Source organism: Pan troglodytes, chromosome 8, assembly GCF_028858775.2.
Source record: "Pan troglodytes isolate AG18354 chromosome 8, NHGRI_mPanTro3-v2.0_pri, whole genome shotgun sequence".
NCBI classification, from domain to species: Eukaryota; Metazoa; Chordata; class Mammalia; order Primates; family Hominidae; genus Pan; species Pan troglodytes.
The window spans coordinates 141,861,743-141,882,500 of NC_072406.2; the positions used below are offsets into that span (position 1 = coordinate 141,861,743).

At 48.3% G+C, this 20,758-nt stretch overlaps 1 protein-coding gene across 5 annotated transcripts in view; it reads left to right on the forward strand.

The window, feature by feature from the left end:
* Nucleotides 1-20,758, forward strand: part of MGMT (O-6-methylguanine-DNA methyltransferase) — a 303,731-nt gene that overhangs the window by 231,105 nt on the left and 51,868 nt on the right. For 4 of the 5 annotated variants that reach the window (XM_063782276.1, XM_001142341.7, XM_063782277.1 and 1 more), the window contains one exon: nt 13,049-13,197. The exons of the other annotated variant lie outside the window; for it this stretch is intronic. In XM_063782276.1, the coding sequence (XP_063638346.1) occupies nt 13,049-13,197 (149 nt within the window). The remainder of the gene's footprint in view (nt 1-13,048; nt 13,198-20,758) is intronic. 5 annotated transcript variants of the gene reach the window in all.

Below are 20,758 nucleotides of genomic sequence, written 5' to 3' on the forward strand. Positions count from 1 at the left end.
CTGTCAGAGAACACCTGGAAATAAATGCTGTATTGTTTTGCCGGAAAATCCTGACACCACCTCCTGCCTTCCCCTGGGAGGGCTGAGACCTGGCCTAGGCATGGAGCTTACGGTCCACAGACCTGCCTGCCTGCAGCATGACAGCCTCCCAGAGGGCTGTATTGATTTTTGAAGAGGAGGAAAAGGCATACAAAATTGGACTTGCCAGCCTGCTTTGAGTAGAAATTGGTGCTTCCTAAAGGGAATCTTAATTGGCTAGCTTCGAAGCTAAAATGTTTTCTCCCCCTTCCCTTCTCAGAACTCTCCAGCCCCCCTGTTTGTTCTTGTGAGACTTTTCTGAGCCCCAGTTACTTTTCTTTCCTGCTTTGGAACATAATTGGATTCTTCGCTGGGTAGAGTTTTGCTTGGAAGACCTGAGGGTGTAGCTGAACCAAGTTTGAGCACCCTGGAAGGAAGACAGAAGATGCCGGGAGACCAGCCAGCTCGAAGGAGAAAGGGAGGGGGACAGCAGCTGAACTCTGGCCTCCAGCATGATTTCATCCTTTAAACTGAAAACCCTGAGTTTCAGTGCCAGCGACGACACTTGTTGAAAAAGTACAAATGTTTTCTGCTTCTTGTAATCTACTTCTTGCAAATATTAGTACTCTGGAAAAAAGATTTATTTTAATAATGTGAGTTTCAGATTTTTTTCTGTAGTTAACGTTGTTTTATTACTCTATATCCTTGCCAGAAAGCGTGTTTTAAGAGTTTCAGTTCAAAATTAAATATGACCTCAGTGTTTTAAAATAAAATTATATTAACTGTCCATTTAATAGTTGCTGAGGATTTTTTTGGCCACTGATGGATAGTCAAGATACTTGTCTGAGATTAAATGCAGTATTCTCAACTCTGCTAACCAGCTAACTTGTTCCAGCTGCAGCAATCAACAGGCAAAACAAGGGCTTTCTATGAAGTGAGCTGGAGAAAGTTGTTCCCGGATAAAATTGCAGTACTATTCCATAAGCTGTGCTTTTCTTTTAAAAACTCCACTGTGTTTGATAATAGGGAACTATCTATTATTTATTTAGAACTGTACAAACCAATTTACAAGACAGGTAATTTAGTGACAGAATTATTTATTAATGAGCCCAAGTATACAAGTTAATGGGACTGAGCCCCATGGAGGTCAATCCTCATATAATCCATGCCTTTTGGAAAGAAAAGTATTGTCTTCAGAACATTTAGTTATGATTGTTAAATTTAAATTACGATATATTCTCTTGCTAAGGCAAAAAATAATTTTTTCTGAATTGCATGATGACAGAGTTAGTCTGTAAGCTGTGTGGAGATGAATTGTGTCAATTAGGGGTAGGTACATCTTAGCCCTGTTGGTACCAAAAGTATTATTTCTCATTGCATGGGCTCACAGGAGAAAGCAAGCCTGTTCTTTAATAGAGACGACAAATCAGAAACCGCTGCCTGCCTGGGAGATGGAACAGTCGTGCAGGCGAGGAGCTCAGAGGGCGGGCGTGGCTTCCCAAGCTCTGGCACAGCCTGCAGGCCTTATCAGGTGCTCTGCTTCTAGGGTACTCGGCACTTTGCTCTTCCGGTGGATGGGGGAGGGGCGGGCTGTTCCATGTGACAGCATGTGGGCTTGTCATGATTCGGGGTGACCACTGGCTTCCATTTCCCAGGAGTGGCTTTGTCCTCGTGGTCTTACGGTATGTTTCCAGTAGATGAGAAGGCATGCCTACAGACAGGGCCTGCTGGTGTCTGCTGTGTGTCACGGGGGGAGGCAAGGTTTTCCTCACTGGGACCTCTTCACTCCCCCTTTATTAATGACCCCCTGGCTCCTCCCCAGAGGCCCAGAAGCCTAGAGGAGAAATGAAGGTACAGCATAGATGCCTTAGTGTAACGAGTGGGGCTGCTGGAACTCAACAGACTATTTACAGTTACAGCATGAAGGTGGTGCTTGAAGGATTTGCTGCTTCGTTTCATTTTTCTCATTTCATCTCATCATGAAGTCGATTGCATTATATCGGGGGTGGGGAATGGAACAGACACAGAGGAGAACGCACCAAGTTCTGCGTCTTCAAACCTGCAGCATTTCCAGGTTCCGACTGCAGAGTCCTATCAAAGTAAGCAAAATTGGAAGTGATGCCCATTTCCTGGGCTTTCACAGACTTTGTTATTCTGCAGTCTACTACAAAATCTGAAAAGGCAGAGAAATGTAGCTTTCACTGTTTAGAAAATCTTTGTGAGTTTTTCTTCCCCCTAGGGAATGGTTTTCAGCAAATTATTCATTGGAAAAATGAAATCTGAAACGTAGGTGTATTTTCAGTGCACGTGCTCCGGAGGAGCCTCAGCACCCTTGTGTCTTGTCTACCCATTCGCTCAGTGGGCAGGGATTGAGCACTGGGAATGTGCTGGGTCGGAGCCCAGGGCTGGAGGCAGAGTTGGGACCAGCCCCAGGATGGTGCGTGGCTGTTTGTCCCAGGGCTCACTGGAACAGCCCTCCTGGGCAGCCCTCGGTTGGCTTCCATTTCAAAGAGGAGAGCTGGAGTGCTTCAATTCCACGGAGATGCCCCAGACTAAGGTCTTTGGAGTCAGGCTTTCATTCCATTCCTGGGTCTGTCCCTTATGTGTTTGGTAAGTTGTTATTACATAACCTCGGGACCTCAGTTTCCTATTTTAGAAATAGAGATAATGGTACCTTCCCCAAGGGTCTTTGGGAGGAATAAATAGAACAGCTTATAATGGAATGCCTGGCACATGTTAGGCACTCAGTAAATAGCAGCTGTGCAGTGTTGTGCGAGAGCTTGCATCGAGCTGTTTTCCTAGAGTGCGTTGATCCTCAACCGTGTTCATGTACCCCTGCCCAAGGTGCCATATTGTGTAATGGAGATGTGACGTCGAGGCGCCATGTTGCCTGGAACTTCTGGAGTCAGCCACCTTGCCTGTGGCTGACCTTGGCTGTGTTCCTGAGAGAGTGAGGATGTGAAATTGCATGACACAAAGTCGGTCATCTTGTGCCCGTCTCATCTACTCTCACTGGTGGTTCAGTTCTTCTCTGCCCCTAAATTCTTACATCCCAGAGCAGGTTCTTGGTTGAGACACAGGTGCTTGTCTCAGGTTTCTTTGGAAAACTCCAGTGGCACCAAGCGGTCAGTAGCCTGTAGCGGCCACTTGCACTGTTGTCCTCTTTTGTGGACGTGGACATTGACTCTCCATGTCTGGTCTGTGCAGGAAAGAATGAGTCCTCTCTTTCTCACTCCAGAGCCTGCAGGGGCACCCACCCTCAGCCGGGCAGGGCAAGCCAGGACAGAGGCTTTGAGGGCATCCGTGGAGGAAACTGCAAGGTGTGCAGTTTGGCCCAGCAGAGAGAGACCAGAATGCAGAGGGTACTCAGGGCAGGCGGTTGCTGCTCTGGGCTGTGTGCGTCATAGCGTTTGCATGACAGACACCAGCGGTTGACCAGATGCCCCATTTGAAGCCCATGTCCAGGCATGCAGTGTTGATCTCTGTGTATAGATCGACGTGGCTTCTTCTCTAGGGTTGGGGAAGAGAACTGTTTAATAATGCACAGTTGCCTAGCCTCAAAGATCCTTTGAGAAATAGCTACTCTGTGCAAGTTTCAACAATTTGTTTAGACTAATGGAATGACTCTTTAAAAGTTTATATCTTTACAGATATACAAGTGCTTTATTTCTAAGAAACTAATTTAAGCTGGGAAAGAAGAATGTGCCTTCGTGTGTGTGTAAAACGTTAGAAAGCAGCTCTGTTCACTGCCGTGGTGGTGGAAGGCATGTGCAACACAGACATAAGGCTATTTGAACTCTTTATTTGCCACATTTACAGTATTAATAATAGCATTTCTAGAAGTTGTCACATCAAGTAAAAGATCTTCATTCCAGGCTGTCTTTAGGGGCCAAATTGAGACTGGATGCATGCATTTAATAAATTGTAGTCTCACGTAGCCATTTTTGTAAATAATTAGTTTCAGAGAAAGAATAAGTTAGCATATTGTATGCATCTAATGTTGCAAATGTACATACAGCAAACTTTGCTATTAATCAACAGTCAAGCACCGCAAGTGGGGTCTCATACATAATGAATTGTGCTTAAGCCTCATGGGCTTCTTGATAGAAAAATAAAAGAAAACACAAGTGCGGTAAGCTTTTGAATAAAATTTAACTAGATTGCTCTGCATCCTGTAATTGTTTTGGAATCTTTAGGGACCTGATCATTCATCTATAGTTTTGGGGTGTTTTTATCTTCATCTGTCAAATAGTAGAGACTTTTAATGATATGTTAAAATGTTGATAAAATACAATTTTCCTTTTAATGATTTGAACATTTGGCGGGGGAAGTAAATAGGCTTTTTAAGGCTTTCTGATCTGCCAAGTATACTATTTGGGTTGTCTTTTAAAAATATTTTCATTATTTCCTGTATTTTTAAGAATCAATTATTTTTTTAAAAATATATATATAGTTCTTATGGGGAAGAGTTGAAAATTTACATAAAGTGTTCTCTGTATTTTTGGTGGGTGTTTTAAAATACTATGGTAAATACCTTTGCGGTTTTGTTTAGGATCTGACATTAATTTGAGCCCCAAATATTGAGGGCATAGCGTGCCGGTTAAAAATCGGTATCCAGTTTTAGCAAGATACCTACGACCACCCAGAAAGTAACTTGGAACCTAACTTAATTTTAAATGGCCTCTTTCTCCTCTTCACATTATTGACATTGGTACATGAACCTGTTGGTGGCCTATGATAGGATCATAAACATAGGATTCATTTTGGGATGGGGTTGAAGGCATAAAAGCAAGGAGTGAGATTTATGTCCACCTTTATTATGAACCACACAGTAAAAGTGCAGTAAAGATTTGCTGACTTGACAGCCGGAGCTCCTCACAGCCCTCCCGCAAGCACTCATGGAACCCGGCCTTCTCCAGGAAGACCTCCTGTTTACTTCTGCACTAGGAATGGGCTGTGCTCATCACTTACTTCCCTGTCTTATAGGATGTCCTTTTGTACAGAATGCATCTTTAAAATAGGCCCTACAACTAAACACATAACAGTCAATCAGTAGACTCACCTGTGGTAAGTGGGAGGCCCTCTTGTACCAGAAAGTTTAAAAAAAAAAAAAATACTCATACCTGTCATTGTTTGTTACATAAACTTAAGCGTATTTTTGATGTTTTGTGCGTGTTCACTTTTTCCTTTCATAGTTGAACACATCTTGTTCTTGAGGTTGCGTGAGAAATCAGTAGGGTAGCACATGAATCACTGAGAACAGCCCACGGTGTGTGGTCAGTGCCATCATCATCATCGTCATTAGCAACGGCAGCTCGAGACCAGCAAGGCTGCGGTTGTGTCTGTCATGAGCCTGTTGGCATGCCGTTTGTTTTTTATCTTTGCACAGTTGCACTGTTGAGATCCATGTTTCCTATTACTAACATCAGCACTTTTAATTTTCCCTGTTTCTACTCAGTTTCCTAAAATAACTGTAGAATATTCAAATAACTGCATGTGCTTTGTCAAACGTACATGGTCATAGTGCCCAAACAGTTGCTGGCCACCACGCAGAGCCACGGAGCAGTCACTGCCATGTTCCTTCGCAGCCTCCTCGGGGCCTCCATGAAACATCGGGGCCAATGGAAGGCGGAAGTGCTGTTTCTGATGTTGACCCGTGTGTTTGACCCTCACCTTCCCTTCCTGCGCAGTCGGCTGTCAACTCCAGAGGAAGGGACAGCCCTGAGTCAGTATTCTCACCACTAACCACATGCATTTCAGATCCTCAGTAAATGATTGAATGAAATTAAGCCACTGCATTTTTCTGAAATATAGAGTCAAAAGGTTTTATTCGGCCTCCTGTTTAAAATAAAATGATCTTTATTGAGAGCAGGTAGCATAGTTTATTTCTTTTCTTCAATCTTACCCCTGAAAGAAAACATCTGAGCTTTAGCAGGAAGTTATAATTAAATGCAGGACAAATCCATCAAACACAAGACACTCTGCTAGAGATCTCTAAATGGGACATAATCGTGCATTTACCAGTGATATTTAGCAAGAGTCTCCATGCAGCGTGGATAATCTTTGGCTGAAGGCATGTTCCTACATGAGCCCCGGAGTCTGCTGCTCTGCCCTTCAGTCCTGAAGCCTCTCCTGGCCCTCCACACCAGGTTCTGGAAGCCAGAGGAGGTGAGGTGCTTACTAGCTGGGCTTGGAAAATGTTGCTCGTCACCTGAGCATCTAAAGTGCTGTGTGTGGCGAGGCCACTAAAAGCTTTTCAGATCCCCACCGGTTTCCATGCAGCCTCCTTCACAGCCTCGTGGAAGCCTTGCGTCCAAGCTCGGCACCTTGCCAGATTCCAGAGGAACTCAGAGGAGCACCTGTCTTTGGAACGAACTCTTTCCTTGGGTGACCCTCCAGGTGGTCAGGTAGCATTCCCAGACCATAAGATGAAAACGTCGTCCATGGAGAGAGAGAGGAGGTGTTCAGGTCACAGGAGAGGCAGAGGGTACACAGCACTCCCCATCTGGAGTTGTCCCACGGTCAGCCCAATGGTGCCTCAGATGTGAGTAACTTATGAAGGACTCTTGGCCAATTTTCTTACATCAAATAGGATTCAAGCCAAGTACATCGTGTGTTAATGTCTCTGGGGAGTAGAATTCATTCAGAAATGGACATTTAGTGATTCTCTACTGCCAGTGGGATCTTAAGGCACCCAAGAATCTGAATACCCAAATCTCCCAGCTGGCTGGTCGAGTTTTAGAATGTTGAGCACTCTAAACTGGGAAGAGCCTGGAAGCTGTGGTACCAGGAACACTCACTCTTCCTGCTTTCTGCTTTCCTCGTGCCAAGCTGGGCTGAGATCAAGACTCCTGGGGCACTTGCTTCCTCTACCCTTTGTCTGTGGCCAGGTGGGATTCCCACACAGTCAAAGGAAGCCCGTGTCCAACAGGGGCCATTTCCCTTAAATTTCTCTCATCATCCCCAGCTCCGCTGTGCCTCAGGTGGGCCGCTGCCACTCTCCCTTCACGTTCTTGATAATATCAGTGTCTTGAAAGGAAGCTTCTTGCAGGTAGGGAGGACGCTTTTCCCTGGAATAGCTGCTGTGCTCATGTGAGTTTGTGCTGGAACATTCTAACCACCTTTCTGTGCCCTGGTTTGGGTTGAAGGGAAGGAGATTTAAATCAAAATAAATCTGCAAGGCAGTTCATCACTGGGACATTGTTTTTCCAAGCCAGGGAAGGCGAATGGGTTAGGGCAGCTTCCCACAGACGGCAGCTCCGGGAGAATATCACCGGGGCCTTCCAGTCTGCCGCAGCCCCGGGAGCTTCTACCCAGGGCAGGTCAGTGTCGTCCAGTTTGATTTTAAGGAACCCCTGGCATTGCCAACAGTTGTGTTTTTCTTAAAGAAATCCTTGAGCCGGGTCCACATGGCTGTAGCTTTGCTGTGTTAAGGTGCCCGACGCCCTGTTGTCACATGTACACACGCCCAGCAAAGCTGGGCTGCTTCACCCACCAGCCACCATCCTCTCGTGCCAAGTCAAAGAAAGTGAAAGCCACCAGTGTCATGATATTTGCCTCGGGATTATTCTGTGGGTGACACGTGATGTCCTAGGAGAGGCCTAGAGGAGGTGCGATTCTGATGGGCTCTGAGTGTTTCCCCACCAATGCTGGGAGAAGGTCTTGTCTCCTGCAGGGTTCAAGGGATGGGATAGGAAGGGGCTGAGCTGCCAGGCAAAAGTCTTGTCTCCTGCAGGGTTTGAGGGATGGGACAGGAAGGGGCTGAGGTACCAGGTGAGGGTCTTGTCTCCTGCACTGGCTCCTGCTGGCCTCATGAGCTGGCATCCGTGGCAGCACCTGGAGCTGCAGGATTTGGGCTTCCGAGCAAAGGTGCTCCCCCGGCAAGGATGGGGCGGACCACAGGGCCGGCATTTCAGTGGTGGGTGAGTTGCAGGGCCCCTGGGGAAGACTGGGACGTGGGATTTCCACGAGCGTGGGCTACGGAGCCCGTAATTGTTAGTGTTTCAGGGTTCACCAGTGGGGAAGCCTGAGGAACTCCCCCGTGATAAGCGCCGCCGTGAGAGAGGCCATCACCCCAACTCTTCTTCCAGGGCCGAGCACGGCGGGGACGGAGGAGAGGGCAGGGCAGGAGAATAAATTTCATTTTACTGTAGAAATGGAAATTTGTGGCATGGCTTTAAAAATCTGGTTTTATGTGTGTGTTTAATGCCATTCATTTTAAATGTAGTATCATAAATCCTTGCTTCAGAATCAAAGCTGTTTAATTACATTTCACCCATGAACAGTTATCTAATGCCAATAGAGAAGGAGTTAAAAAGGAGAACTACAGAGTAAATCAGAGGTTGAGATCTTCAGCACAAGCATAAAAAATCAATTTAAGATGAATTTTACTACTATAAAAATTCTTCAGATATCCTTTTAAGAGTGGGAACTGCTAGGAAAGCCAGCTCACATTTCAATTCCCTCAGCAGCATGAGGGAAGGACGCCCGCGTGGGCAGAGGCTTGGCGTGCACCCCGTTTTGCTCAGGGGTGATGAGGAAGGAATCCTAACTCTGGAGTCTGAGCAGTTGCTGGGGGCACAGAATCTCCCAGCTCTCGTGGTAGAATGCCCCCTCTCCCACAGTGTACCCTCGCTTCCCTGAGAAACCCCATCTGCGGGGTGTGATGGCCAGCGAGACCCCGCTAGTCCTGAAGACTAACCCTGACCTTGAGGTGCTTGCCTTGCCAACCAATCCCACATCCCAGTCTTACCCGGGGACCGTGCAACTCACCCACCACTGAAACGGCAGCCCCTGTGCTCCACTCCATCCTCGCCGGGGGAGCACCTTTGCTTCGGAGCCCAAATTCTGCAGCCCCAGGTGCCACCACGGACACCAGCTCATGGCACCAGCAGAGGTAGTGCAGGAGACAAGACCCTCACCCAGCGCCTCAGCCCCTTCCTGTCCCATCCCTGGAACCCTGAAGGAGATGTCAGCTGAGCTCTTGCTGCAGGAGGTGCCAGGCCCAGGTGGCTGGATCAGGGGTTTTGTTTCCTCAGTTGAAGGTCGGGGCACATGGGCCCCATCACGCTTGCTCTTCCTGTCTGGGCAGTGGTGGTTGACAGCAGCCAGCTCTGCATCACTCGGGAGGGAGCCGGGGCTAACCCTCACTGCACGGGGCTTCCACCCCTCTGTTCGGCCGCCTTCCCCGGGGATCAGGACAGCAAAGTACATTACATATTTCTCCATCGTTCTTCTTAGATAGCATCAGTACACTGTTTATTCGGTTAGCAAAGAGCAGAGCAAGAATTGAATGACTGAAGATGTGTCTCTGAAATTGAATAATATTTAAGCCAAGCAGAAGTTCTCCTCTCCGTGGCCAGACCTCACTAACGGGGAAGGAAATTGGGCAGTGAGAAGACAGCACTTCCATCCCCTAAGGAAACTCTGAGAGAGGCCACTTCGTTGCCTGCTCGGCAGGCCCATTCTCTGCCTGCAGAGTGAGCCCGGCTTCCCCCAGGGCCTCTTTGTGACGGGACCGACAAGGGTTTCCAGGCAGTGGCTTGGGCTGGGGAGACCTCAACCTGTGTATTAAGGGTACTGGGCTGAATGAGGGCACTGTCTGCGTGAGTTCCCTTGGGCAGGGATCTGGGTAAGGCGGCAGCTTGGAGAAGACCGGGGCATGTTCTGTCTGGCCGCAGTGTCCACGGGGTCAGCCTCATTTAGCCGGCTCTGCTGGGCTTGGTTCTCAGGCCCGACTGCTGGTCACAGTTATCCGTGGCTGTCGGTCATCCTAGTGAGCTTCCTTCTTTTTCCCTTCATTCTCTGGCTCCTTCCTTAAAACCATCAGGATTTGTGTGCTTGGAAACCTCTGACCACCCTCCTGCTCCACCGTGAAAAACAGTATATGGGGGACCCTATGTGCATCTCACCCAAAAAGGTCCATTTTTAGAAAGACCCGAGGATCTCAGCGGAGACTTTTACACCCACAAAATGCTCCAGCCCAGAGACCCAGCCTCCAGCACAGGACAGCGTGCGAGACTGGCCCGAGGTCTTCCATCGCCGCCCCTGCTGTCGGATGACATGCACGTTTCTGCACCTGCAGGACCTCAAAGCGAAGTAACCCTGGACACACCCTTCACTGGGTCTCTTTCCCCCACGTCTCCCCCAACAATGGAAGGCAAGCACCGCTCCACACGAAAATAACAACACGGGTGCAGTTCTGTGCCTCTCCTTAGCTTCTCCCTGCCGCCCCATGGGCTTGGTCATGGTGTCATCACGCACTGTAGATGTCGCAGATGCAGGCCCCCGGCCGTGTGTGCCCCTGGGCATGTCTGCTGTCTTCTGGGGAAATGGAAACGCCACCATAGGCATTTACTCAGGCAGAAGCTCCGGAACTTTAGATCCCAGCTTCACCGTTTTCAATTGTCTCTTGTTAAAATGTGAGTATCCCAGATGGAATGCAAAAGAGGTTCCTGCTGCTGAGGCCCTGGTTTCTTTTCTGAATGGATGTGCCAGGGTATTTCCGCCCACAGTACACTTTAAGCCAAAGTAATTTGTATCATCTTTAACACAAACCCAATACACGAAAGGCTGTGTTTGTTTAACTAGACGTGTAAGCTATAGTTATCTTTATTTCCGCTTTAACTGCATGAGAGAGTAAACCTTTTTAACTATAAGGAAGGTGTTCGGCTTCCTTTTATCTCTTGCCTCATTATGTACTTTTGTCTTTATTCAGATTTGTACAAGCTTGGTTTTTACCTCACAGGAAAAGCGAGAACTAATTGCTCCAGAGATCATCTGAGCTCTTTGTGTGAAGGTGTTTTAAGAAGTTGTGACTACATCTTCTTTTCTAAAACAGCCTCCAATTCTGTGATACAAAGTGAAATGCCAGTTGTTTGCAGCTCCAGGGCTGTGGTCCTCCTGGACACCAGCGGTAGCAACAGGCCCCATCCACACAGGGCTGGGGAGACAGGTCCCCTTCTGCACGGGGCCAAGGAGACAGGCCCTCATTCTTACAAGGCCAGGGAGACCAGCAGAATCAGCACGGGGCCAGGGCAACAGCCCCATCCACACAGGGCCGGGCAGACAGGCCGAATCCGCACAGGGCTGGGGTTGGAGCTGAGAGTCATCCCTGACCCCAGCTTCATGGTCCTCCTCCAGCTCTTCCCTGCACCATTGCCATGTTCTTACTGCTGCAGCCCTGCTTCAGGGCAGCTGCAGTGCCTTCTGCCTCTGGCCAGGGGCCCCCAGCCCCCACCAGTCACACTGTGGGCTGCACTCATAGGACAAAGTGCCCTTCCCGCCCTGACACGCACAGCCCTTGCCCACCTTTCTGTGAGTCTCAGTCCCCGAGGCCTCCACTCTGCGTCTACGTTCACACTGTCTGTCCTACGCCCGGGATGGCTCTGTTGCCTCCTCTCCATGGACTGGCCATGCATCCCTTGTGTGGACAGAGTCGGGACGGTGCTCCTGGCTGCATCGGCCACCTGTGCTGGGCCACATGTCCAGGCAAGTGAAGCCTTCACTGGGCAGCATGGGTGTGTCGAGGAGAAACATTCTGTAGATCTCAGCGCACGCCCCCCAAGGCAGCCCAGGAAGGAAGGGTGAAGGGCCCGCGGGAGCTGTGCGTCCACAGCATCCACAGGGCAGTGACGTTTCCCACCTTTTCACAGAAGCCTGAGGAGCAGCACTGTCTGCAAAAGGAAACTAGAAAACTTCGGTGCTCCAAGCCTGGGAAGTCCCGGGGAAGCATGCCGTTTGTCTGGGGCCTCGAGAGCCAGGGAAGGAAGGAAGGGAGTCACCTGAAGAAATCGGACCCAGGGCCAGGGCTTCCCACGGGGGTCCACAGCACTTGAAATCACAACGGGATGTGTCATGCACTCCACAACCCCGGGTGGCAGCGGGAGACCTCCCCTTCAGGGCCGTGTCCTCAGTCCGTGGAACACAGCCCCAGAAAATCCACCCCTGCTGGAGATGGGGAATCCTTTCCATGAGGGGCCACCAGGTCGAAGCCACAGATGAATGAACACCCCAAACAGAAGCAGCCACAAAACAGTCTGAAGCGACTCCCAGAGGTACAGGTTCAAACTGCAGGAAATCAAAGGGAGGAGAGTGTCCAGAAAGAACCAAGAGGGCCGCACAGTAGCTCACACCTTTAATCCCAGCAGTTTGGGAGGCCCACGCGGGCAGATCACCTGAGGTCAGGAGTTCGAGACCAGCCTGGCCAACGTGATGAAGCCAACATGGAGAAACCCCATCTCTACTAAAGATACAAAAAGTTAGCTGGCCGTGGTGGCAGTCGCCTGTAATCCCAGCTACTAGGGAAGATGAGGCAGAAGAATCACTTGAACCCGGGATATGGAGGTTGCAGTGAGCCAAGATCGAGCCATTGCACTCCAGCCTTGGCAACAAGAGCAAAACTCCCTCTCAAAACAAACAAACAAACAAACACCAGGAAGGTTTGAGAAAGAACCAAGTAGACACAGGCACACGAGGCACAGGGCTGCCCCGGAGAGGACAGACTCACCAATGAAGGAAACACAGAGTAGGCCCTCTGGAGCGTGGGAATCAGGGGACTGAAAGTAAACCCTGAGGAATCCCTGAACACAGCACACGGCCATGGAGGAGGCAGAACGCGTGGATGTGGCCTTGCGTTGTTGGACTCGGGGTGGGGTAGGCTGTGTGGTGCAGTCTAATGACTGTGTCAATATTTCTGGGAACTGTTTTCAATAGTGAGTGCTTGATAATTTAGGTGCAGCCGTGCCATCTGTAAGTCTTACAAAGGGACACTGTCACTTGAGTTGCCTTGCGCTGTGATGCAGACTCTCAGAACACATGTCCTGGGAGGCCTGAAGGTGGAGAGTGGTTGCGGGGCCTCGGTGCGTTCTTGCCTCACCAGTCCCCTTTTCTGCTGCACAGCTAGTTGAGACGCATGTGCCCGTGAAGCAGCCACAGGTGTTTGCCCGTTTAGATGCAGTAGGTGTTTGCTTTTCCGATGTGTGGAGGTAGGGCCCAGAGGTTTACTAAGCCCCTGTTCTCACTTTTGCAGTGCCATGGAGGTCCCAGCCCCCGCTGCAGTTCTCGGAGGTCTGGAGCCCCTGATGCAGTGCGCAGCCTGGCTGAATGCCTATTTCCACCAGCCCGAGGCTATCGAAGAGTTCCCCGTGCCGGCTCTTCACCATCCCGTTTTCCAGCAAGGTCGGTAACTAAGCCATCTGCGGTGTTTCCTTTGGGGAGCTTGACTTATTAACGATCGCTGACATCACAGTTCTTTTATTGAGTACACCAACTTGGTATTTTTACATCAGCTAAACAGAGGCAGCGTTTGGCCGAGCTGGAGGGATGGGGGTTCGCCGCCTCCACCCACTCCAGCGCTTGTGTTAGTTTTGGCACAGGGTCGCATAATTCTTGGCAAAGGCAATAAAAATGATGCATGCAGATCGACTCTTGACTCTCGCTGGCTGAAAGGTTTAAATAGGAACACATCTGAATGGCAGTAAATTTTTCAATAAGCTTATTGTGAACTTCAACTATCTGCTTGCCAACAGCACAGAAAACGAGACTTGTGCGTGGACATTTAGCTATTTCCATACACTCTGTTGGTGACACTTACATCATAGCACGTAGCAGCATTGGAGCTTCTCAGATAATTTTACATTTAATTTCTCAAACGTACCAGAGTTAGATATATTCTTTCTTAAGAGATGGCTTGAGAACTTACCTGTATGTAGCCTGCTTAAGGCTTGTGATAACCTAAAACATTTCCCAGACATTTCTTTTAAAGCTTGTGTTTGGCTCTGCTCAATACAGAAATTAATTACAGCAACTAAAATCATTCCAGACACATGCCAGAAATTTATTTTGCATAGTGAGTTTTTCATAATCATTTTTGTGTATAAATGAACGTATATTCATATATGATGTATATATGGAGTTGTACACTTATATATCCTTAAAGGGAAAAATTACCTTGAGATTTTAGATGTGGTGAATTTAAAGCAATTTTGAATTTCAGATCAGATTTGCTGGGTAAGCTTAACAGTATTCTAATTGCTGCGGTGCTTCTCAGCACAAAACAAACTTGAAAACAGAGAGAACTTTTCAAGGGAAGCAGGTAAAGAAACCCCTGAAGGTTGGGCTAATACCTGAGTTCACTAACCAAGTCAGACAGGCGAACAGATGAAGTCATGAGCACGTTTTGTGCATAATGAACTGAAGCTGTGCAGCTATAATGAACCAGGCACCTTGCTGTCCTCTGAATCATACAGAACTGTCTCCAGAAGGGTTCAGTGGGGATCTCTAGGATGGGCAGGTAGGAAGCTAGAGTGGGTGGGCCTTTACATGGAACCACAAACGTCCAAGAAACCTCTCATCATCTCTGCCCACCAATGGGCCGCTGCCAGGACAAAGGCACTACCAAAGCCTCCTGGGCTGCCGCCAGCTGGGGGCCACCTCTCCCCAGCGCCACAAGCCAGTGAGCCAATTAGACGGTGTGGGGGACCTTGCTCACTGTGCACCTGACGGGCCGGGCACAGGGCAGGATGTTGCTGAATGGCCCAAGGAAGTCAGAGATTGGTTTTGTTTATTAAAGTTGGGGCTTGGGGATCTTAGAGTGGTGAACTCTTCTCTATACGATCTCTGTTTGGGGGTTCGCCTGCCAGGAGGAGCAAGGCTGAAGAGCTGTCCAGAGGCTTTTCTTCTCCTTAAGCCTGTCAAATATGTGAGCTGAAATGTAAGGTCTCAGGACAGAAAAGTTCTCTTACAAAACCAGGGCAGGAGGTATCTGCATAATCGTATGGAGGCTGGGAGAATGAGCCTGCAAACCCCTGAAGTTTACCTAAGGTTTGTTGGGCAACTTCATGAAAAACACAGAGGCAAAAGTTCCATGAAAATCGTTAGTTTTCTCCAAGTCATATTGTGGCCCTGGCCATGGAGCTAGACCCTGCTGGCCTGGTCTCACCAGGGTCCAGAGAGTGGTGTGCTCTCAGGCAGGCCAGGAAGAACCGGAGGAGGAGGCTTCTGCAGCTGCTGACAGGAGCTCCAGGGCAGGGGTGGCCAGCAAGGAAGGTGGCACCGGAAATAATCAGACACTCTCCAAACCATCCCTGCAAGCACTGAACCCCCGCTGAGCCTTTTCCCCCTCACTTCTGCCCATGGCAGTGTTTGCTGCTCCTAGAGCCGAGGACAGGCGGGCCCCTGGGGCTTCTCAGTCAAGTCCCTAGTGCTTAAGCAGAGTTGGGATTGGCCACACCTACCCCTGCCTCCCTGGCTTTCAGCCCACGCCAGGCCAGGCTGCTTCCTGGGCTGGCAGGTCATGATAGGTCTTGGTGACCAGGAAGACCTCAGAGTAGCCGCCAGGATACTGGTAAAGGCTATCTGGCTCCCCCGTGGCCCTGCCCCTCTTGGAAAGCCCTGCAGTGCGGGTGGATACCTCTAGCGGGGACGAGGTCCACTCCAGCCAAGTTTTGGGGTGGGAGTGCGACAGCCTCTCACATGCTTCTCTCTTGGTGTTCTAGGAACTCTGAGGCTGGCTGCAGACCCAGGGTGCTGAGCTCAGGGCCTTCTCTCGAGGGTGGGGGCTGGAGTCCCCTGGGCCAGGCCTGCCTGCGGATGGTTAGTGGTTGCTGTGGGGGCTGGGATTCCCCACCACAGCATGTGTAAGCCAGGTTTTTAACATTTAGCTCAATCGTTTACTCCTGGGCAGGGGCCAGGTGTATGGATTTTACTGTTTGAAGAAGGGGAGATGGATGGTGGATGGTTGCTAACAGGGAGTTAATTGGTTCTCCCAGATGTGGATACGCCCCTCTCTGTCTGGCATGAGTTTGGTTTGCTCTCTGTCCAGGTTGTTATCTTGTAACATCAGTGAAATCAACAGTGAGGGGGTAGGTCTTTTAGAGGAAAAGTCTTTTGACATATCAGAGCCGCCTGGAAGCTGTGGAGTAACAGAAATCAACCTGCTTTGCAGACTGAGAGGAGCGGGTCCATTGTAACGTGGAATGAACATTTCCTTGACCAATTCCTTTTTCTGCGCATTTTAATTTCTGTATATGTTTAACATACTTTTGCATATCATTTTTCACCATAGTCTCACTTTTGAGATTGAGACCAGGTTTATCTGTTTCAACCTGGTTTGTCTGTGTCAACATTTTTTAAAATGTGATTGTATTTGAGCTCATCCTTGAGTTCCAGCACATTGACCGTTTCTTTCTGAAGGCCTGGCTGGTAAAACTTCTGACTGCGCAGTACCAAGCCCTCATCCCTTCCTCAGGCCTGTCCTGCTGCTGAAAGACCCTCTCTCCTGCACACGGCCTCTTCGCGGTACCACCTCACCTTCCAGGATTGCTCTCTGGAACGAACATGCTGTTTGTGATTTGCTTTTTAAGGCTAACCACAAAAATATGCATTACGTTGAACCATATGAAATTGCTATTTTTTAGGTTAAAACTTATCAAATACCAGAAATTTCAGATGGTTCAACTTCTTATCTTGGAGAATTTCCAAAGACAGGTTAGTAGCTAGGTAGCTGTTGAAGTATTTCTGCCAAGGGACAGTGAAGCTGCCTTTCCCGACCAGGTGTCCGGAGGTCCCCGGGGCTGCCTCATTGTGAGGTTGGGACAGGTGGGATTTCCCAGTGGGAGGGCGCTGAGGCTCTGGAAGGAAGCCTCATTGTTCTGCTGAAGGGATTAAGAGGAAAGCTGAGCTGTCCAGTGAAGCATATTCTAATTTCTCGTTCAAGTGTTGTTTTAGTCAGGTCATTTCCTAAAATAAAATTAGTCAAAGTTTTCTTGGTTTTGGGTTTTTTGGCTTTTTTGGTTTGCTATTCTGGTTTTCTTAAAGTGTCAACAAAATCCATTTTCTAGCTACCGTGTGACCGAGGGCTAGCATCTTGTCGTACAACGTAGCTTTTTAAGGAGGTAATTTTTTCCCATAAGCCTCTCGCAAGGGTCAGCTTTGTATTTATTTCTAATTCATTTTTCCTCAAGAAATACTTATTTAATGAAGCCATTATTTTTGAAATACATTTTTACTTTTTTCTTTTATAATGAAATATCATTTAAACTTTTCTCTGAACACTCCCTGATTTCTTAGTGTTTATTTATGAAAATGTTTAGCTTCTTTATATAATAATGTGCCTCCTGGAGAAGCTGTAGAGGTCAGCAGCCAATGCAGCTACAAGAAATCCTTTCTACCCTAGTTTGCCAAAAGCGGCTTTTTACAATGAGTTCAAGAAAAGCAGACCTACGGAAAGCGAGGATGGACTTTCAGATACAGAACCCATCTGGGCACGTCCTCAGGTCCCTGAGCCTTCCCACCCATGGAAACCCTGCCAGCAGGTATGGCTGACCCCAGGCTGCTGAGGGAGGTCCTGCCAAGGCAGGACCAGGCCTTGGGGCTGCCCATGCGAGACTGTGGGGAGCCTAGCTGGGACCCCAGCCTTCTCACAGTTGAAGGCGTTCAACGGACGAGTTCTGAGTTTTCTTTCTAAAGTGACTGCAATGTTCCCTTTTAAATGAAATATTTAATACTTTAATAATTCCTTCGTCACAGCTATTGGCTTACAGCTATGAAATCCAGTTGCATGACAGCAGTAAAATCTCCCTTTTTTAACACCTGCTGGTAGAAGTAAGTTTTTGTAACTTCTATTACAGAGCCTCAGAAAGGATTCATATTTTTGTATTTTTGTGTCTCCATCGAATTCCTCATTTCAAAAGGGCCTCTAACAAAAGCCCTGCCCCAGAGTTAAGGGAAAGGGCCTTCAGGGTGAATTCATTAAGGTTCCCACCGTGTCCTGGAAGATGGGCCCTCTTTGCTGGTGCTTCTAGTGGGGACTGCTTGGGTCCTGGAAGGGGCATGTCCCGGGAGAGGATGACGAGGGAGGAGAGGAGAAGAGAGTGGCATCATTACTTGGGTCCTCACTGGAGACAGCCCTTTAAGATTAGAAATCCTTCTTGAAGAGCCAGCCCCCTACAACCCCATCCTGCTGCCTACTCACATCCAGGAAAGAGCCCACCCCTGATGGGTGCCCAAGTAGGTGGCCTCCCCTGGAAAGAGGCATTTTAGCCCTCCTCACCCGAGGGTCCTAGGGCCCATTTGGGTGTTCTTAAAATGTGCCTTATAAGTCGTGATCCAGCCTGAGTTTTTCTACAAAGGCGCTGCAGCCAAGAGGGGATGTTTTTCTTGTAGCTTCCACATAGATCACGGCAGCACGCAGGCTTTGTCCTTTCAGCACTTTGTACCGATATTTTCCCTGAACTTAAAAAAAAAAATTACCAATTGAAAGAGAAGAGAATAGCTAAAATAGGAGATGCATTTGCAACCACCTGTGGATGGCCACCGCTATTCCCCTTGATTTTAAACGAGGGCTCATAAATATTGTTGACCTTGCTGAGATATTACCTGGTGGAGCTGGAAGGTTTGTAAACCTTCTTCCGATGCCCGTTTATTGATTAGAACAAGCTAACAACACTGCACTTAAGTGGAAAAAACAGCCGGTAAAAATGTAATTCTTTCAGCCTTAGGGCTGCTGTGCTCCTTTTCTGGAGAGCAAATGTGGAAATCAAGATCTGTGGCCTTCTGGAACCTTCACCAGGAAAGGTGAAAAGAAGAAGAACCCATCCACAGCTGAGAGTGGATGGCAGGCCCGCGGGTTTCCAGGTGGCCAGTAGGATTGTCCGATGTCTGGAATGAGTACCAGGGGCCGCCACCAGGAACACTTGTCATTTCTACCACGGAGAGGAAAGCCCAGTGCATTTCTGTGGTTCAGAAACTTGACACAAAGAGAAAAGCTGGAATGTTTAAAAGCAAAAATAGGGCAGGGATCAGTGAAAGTGTAGGATGTGTGTGAAACAAGGGTAGAGTGAGCGCTGGTGGGGATGGAGGTGGTGAGGGGTCTTCTGTGCTGGGGACGTTTACTTACACCAGCCCTGCCCCCCAAGAACCCATCCCCTGTGGGTCCAGAAGACCAGATCCCCGCCGATGTCCTTCCCTTTCAGAGCTGTCTGGAGGAGCATGCCACTAGTTCCCAGGGTCTCATCTGCCGGCACACGGCCTAACTTTCATGGGAAGTCCCCACTGATGCTGTTCCCTTCCCAGTGAGTGGGCTCCCGTCACCCGTCCTGGCTCATTTGAATACCTGCATCACCTCCAGCCCCTCAGCAGAACAAGAATGTCAGATAATCCAGAATGCTGTTGAGAGCTGCTCCAGGTTGGGGGCTCGCAGCCCCAGCATCCAAAAGCCTGGTTTCAGCAGGACATGCCCGCAGAGCCCCTAGGCGCCCCGAGCTCTCCTGGTTTGCCCGGGCTTTGCCTGCATGGGCTGGCCCCGTGGACTGCCTGGCCAGGCCAGCCCAGTAACAGCGAAGCACCTCACTCTCAGCTCCTGAGCTTGGCTGACCAGCTATACTCTGGCATATTGGTGAATTTCATGGGCCAAAGAACCTGAGGTTCAGATTGTGTCTTAGTTCATTGTTTCATATTTGAATATGCAGTTTCCTACCTAGCAATTGTCATGAGTACTTTCTTGCTGTTTATACTATGAACAACATCTTGGGCTAGGAGAGAGTTATTAAAGTTTCAACAATGATTCATTCAAGCACTTTCCTTTTTCAAGTTACTCATATCTCAGTTCATTCAATGGGGTTGGGGGATATATATCGGAATCCTCTAGACATTTCATTTATAATATTCTACCTACAAATTTTTATACTTCTTACCCCTCCTCAAGATACACTAAAACCTTAGCATGGGCACACGCACACACATACCCTGTTTCTGAGAATTATTGTTCTAAAGGAATTTATCAAAATGGATGTAGCTCTTATGAATGCTTTTGCTGTGTGCTTTACCCTCTACTAAGCCTAACATTCCTAATTTAATAGCTATTTTTGTTTGAGACTTAAAAACTGTGCGCATTAAAGGAATGTTTTGCCGTTGAGGAAACGCCAGCCCCTCTCCTAGGAAAGGGGTGCTCGGCTCCTGGTCCACTGGCAGTGGCTGGAACAGAACCACGGCCTGCTGAATCCCAGGAAATTCATGGTGTCCCTGTGCAGAGCCCTCTGACTAATCAGCGATCCCACAATGCCTGTAGCAGAAGCATAGTTAGGTGAGAGTTTTATCCTGAATGTAAGAGGTGGCCAGGTCCTTAGTTCCCATGAGTCGGGGGTAAAGGAAGCAGCCCTCACACAGAGTAATTGACCAAGCCTGAGAGGGAACCAAGAGGACTGTTTGAGAGTCAGCCACTTCCAAACCTTGGTGGACATAACGAGGGTCTCTACTACAATAAGCAGGACTTGCAATATGTAAAATTATTATGAGTGCTGCTTTTATGGGAGAATATTCGCATTCAAATATAATTTAACTCTGGTGAAGTAATTAAACAGTAAATCAGTGATGGCTTCTGTTAAAAATTAAGGCATCGTAATTGTGTGAATGCCTTTAGAAGGATTTTCCGCAGTGTCCTGGCGTTGGCCTTGAGTGGACTTCTCAAAAAGTAGAAGTAACCAGGTTTCTGCCTGTGAGGAAATGTAAATTGCATCATTGCTTCCTTTAATAAATTTTCATTTTAAATGGGCTTTGAAAAATAGGAATTTTCTCTCTGTTTTAAAGTAAAAAACACACTTAAATATGTTTCTAAATTTTTATTTCCACTGTAGTCATTAGCTGGATGTGTGCTGCTCCAAAAGAGAATGTTAACCTTCGTCTCTTTTGTCGTCATAAATGCACATTCATGTTTTACAGGTAATGTTAGTGCATTTGAAAT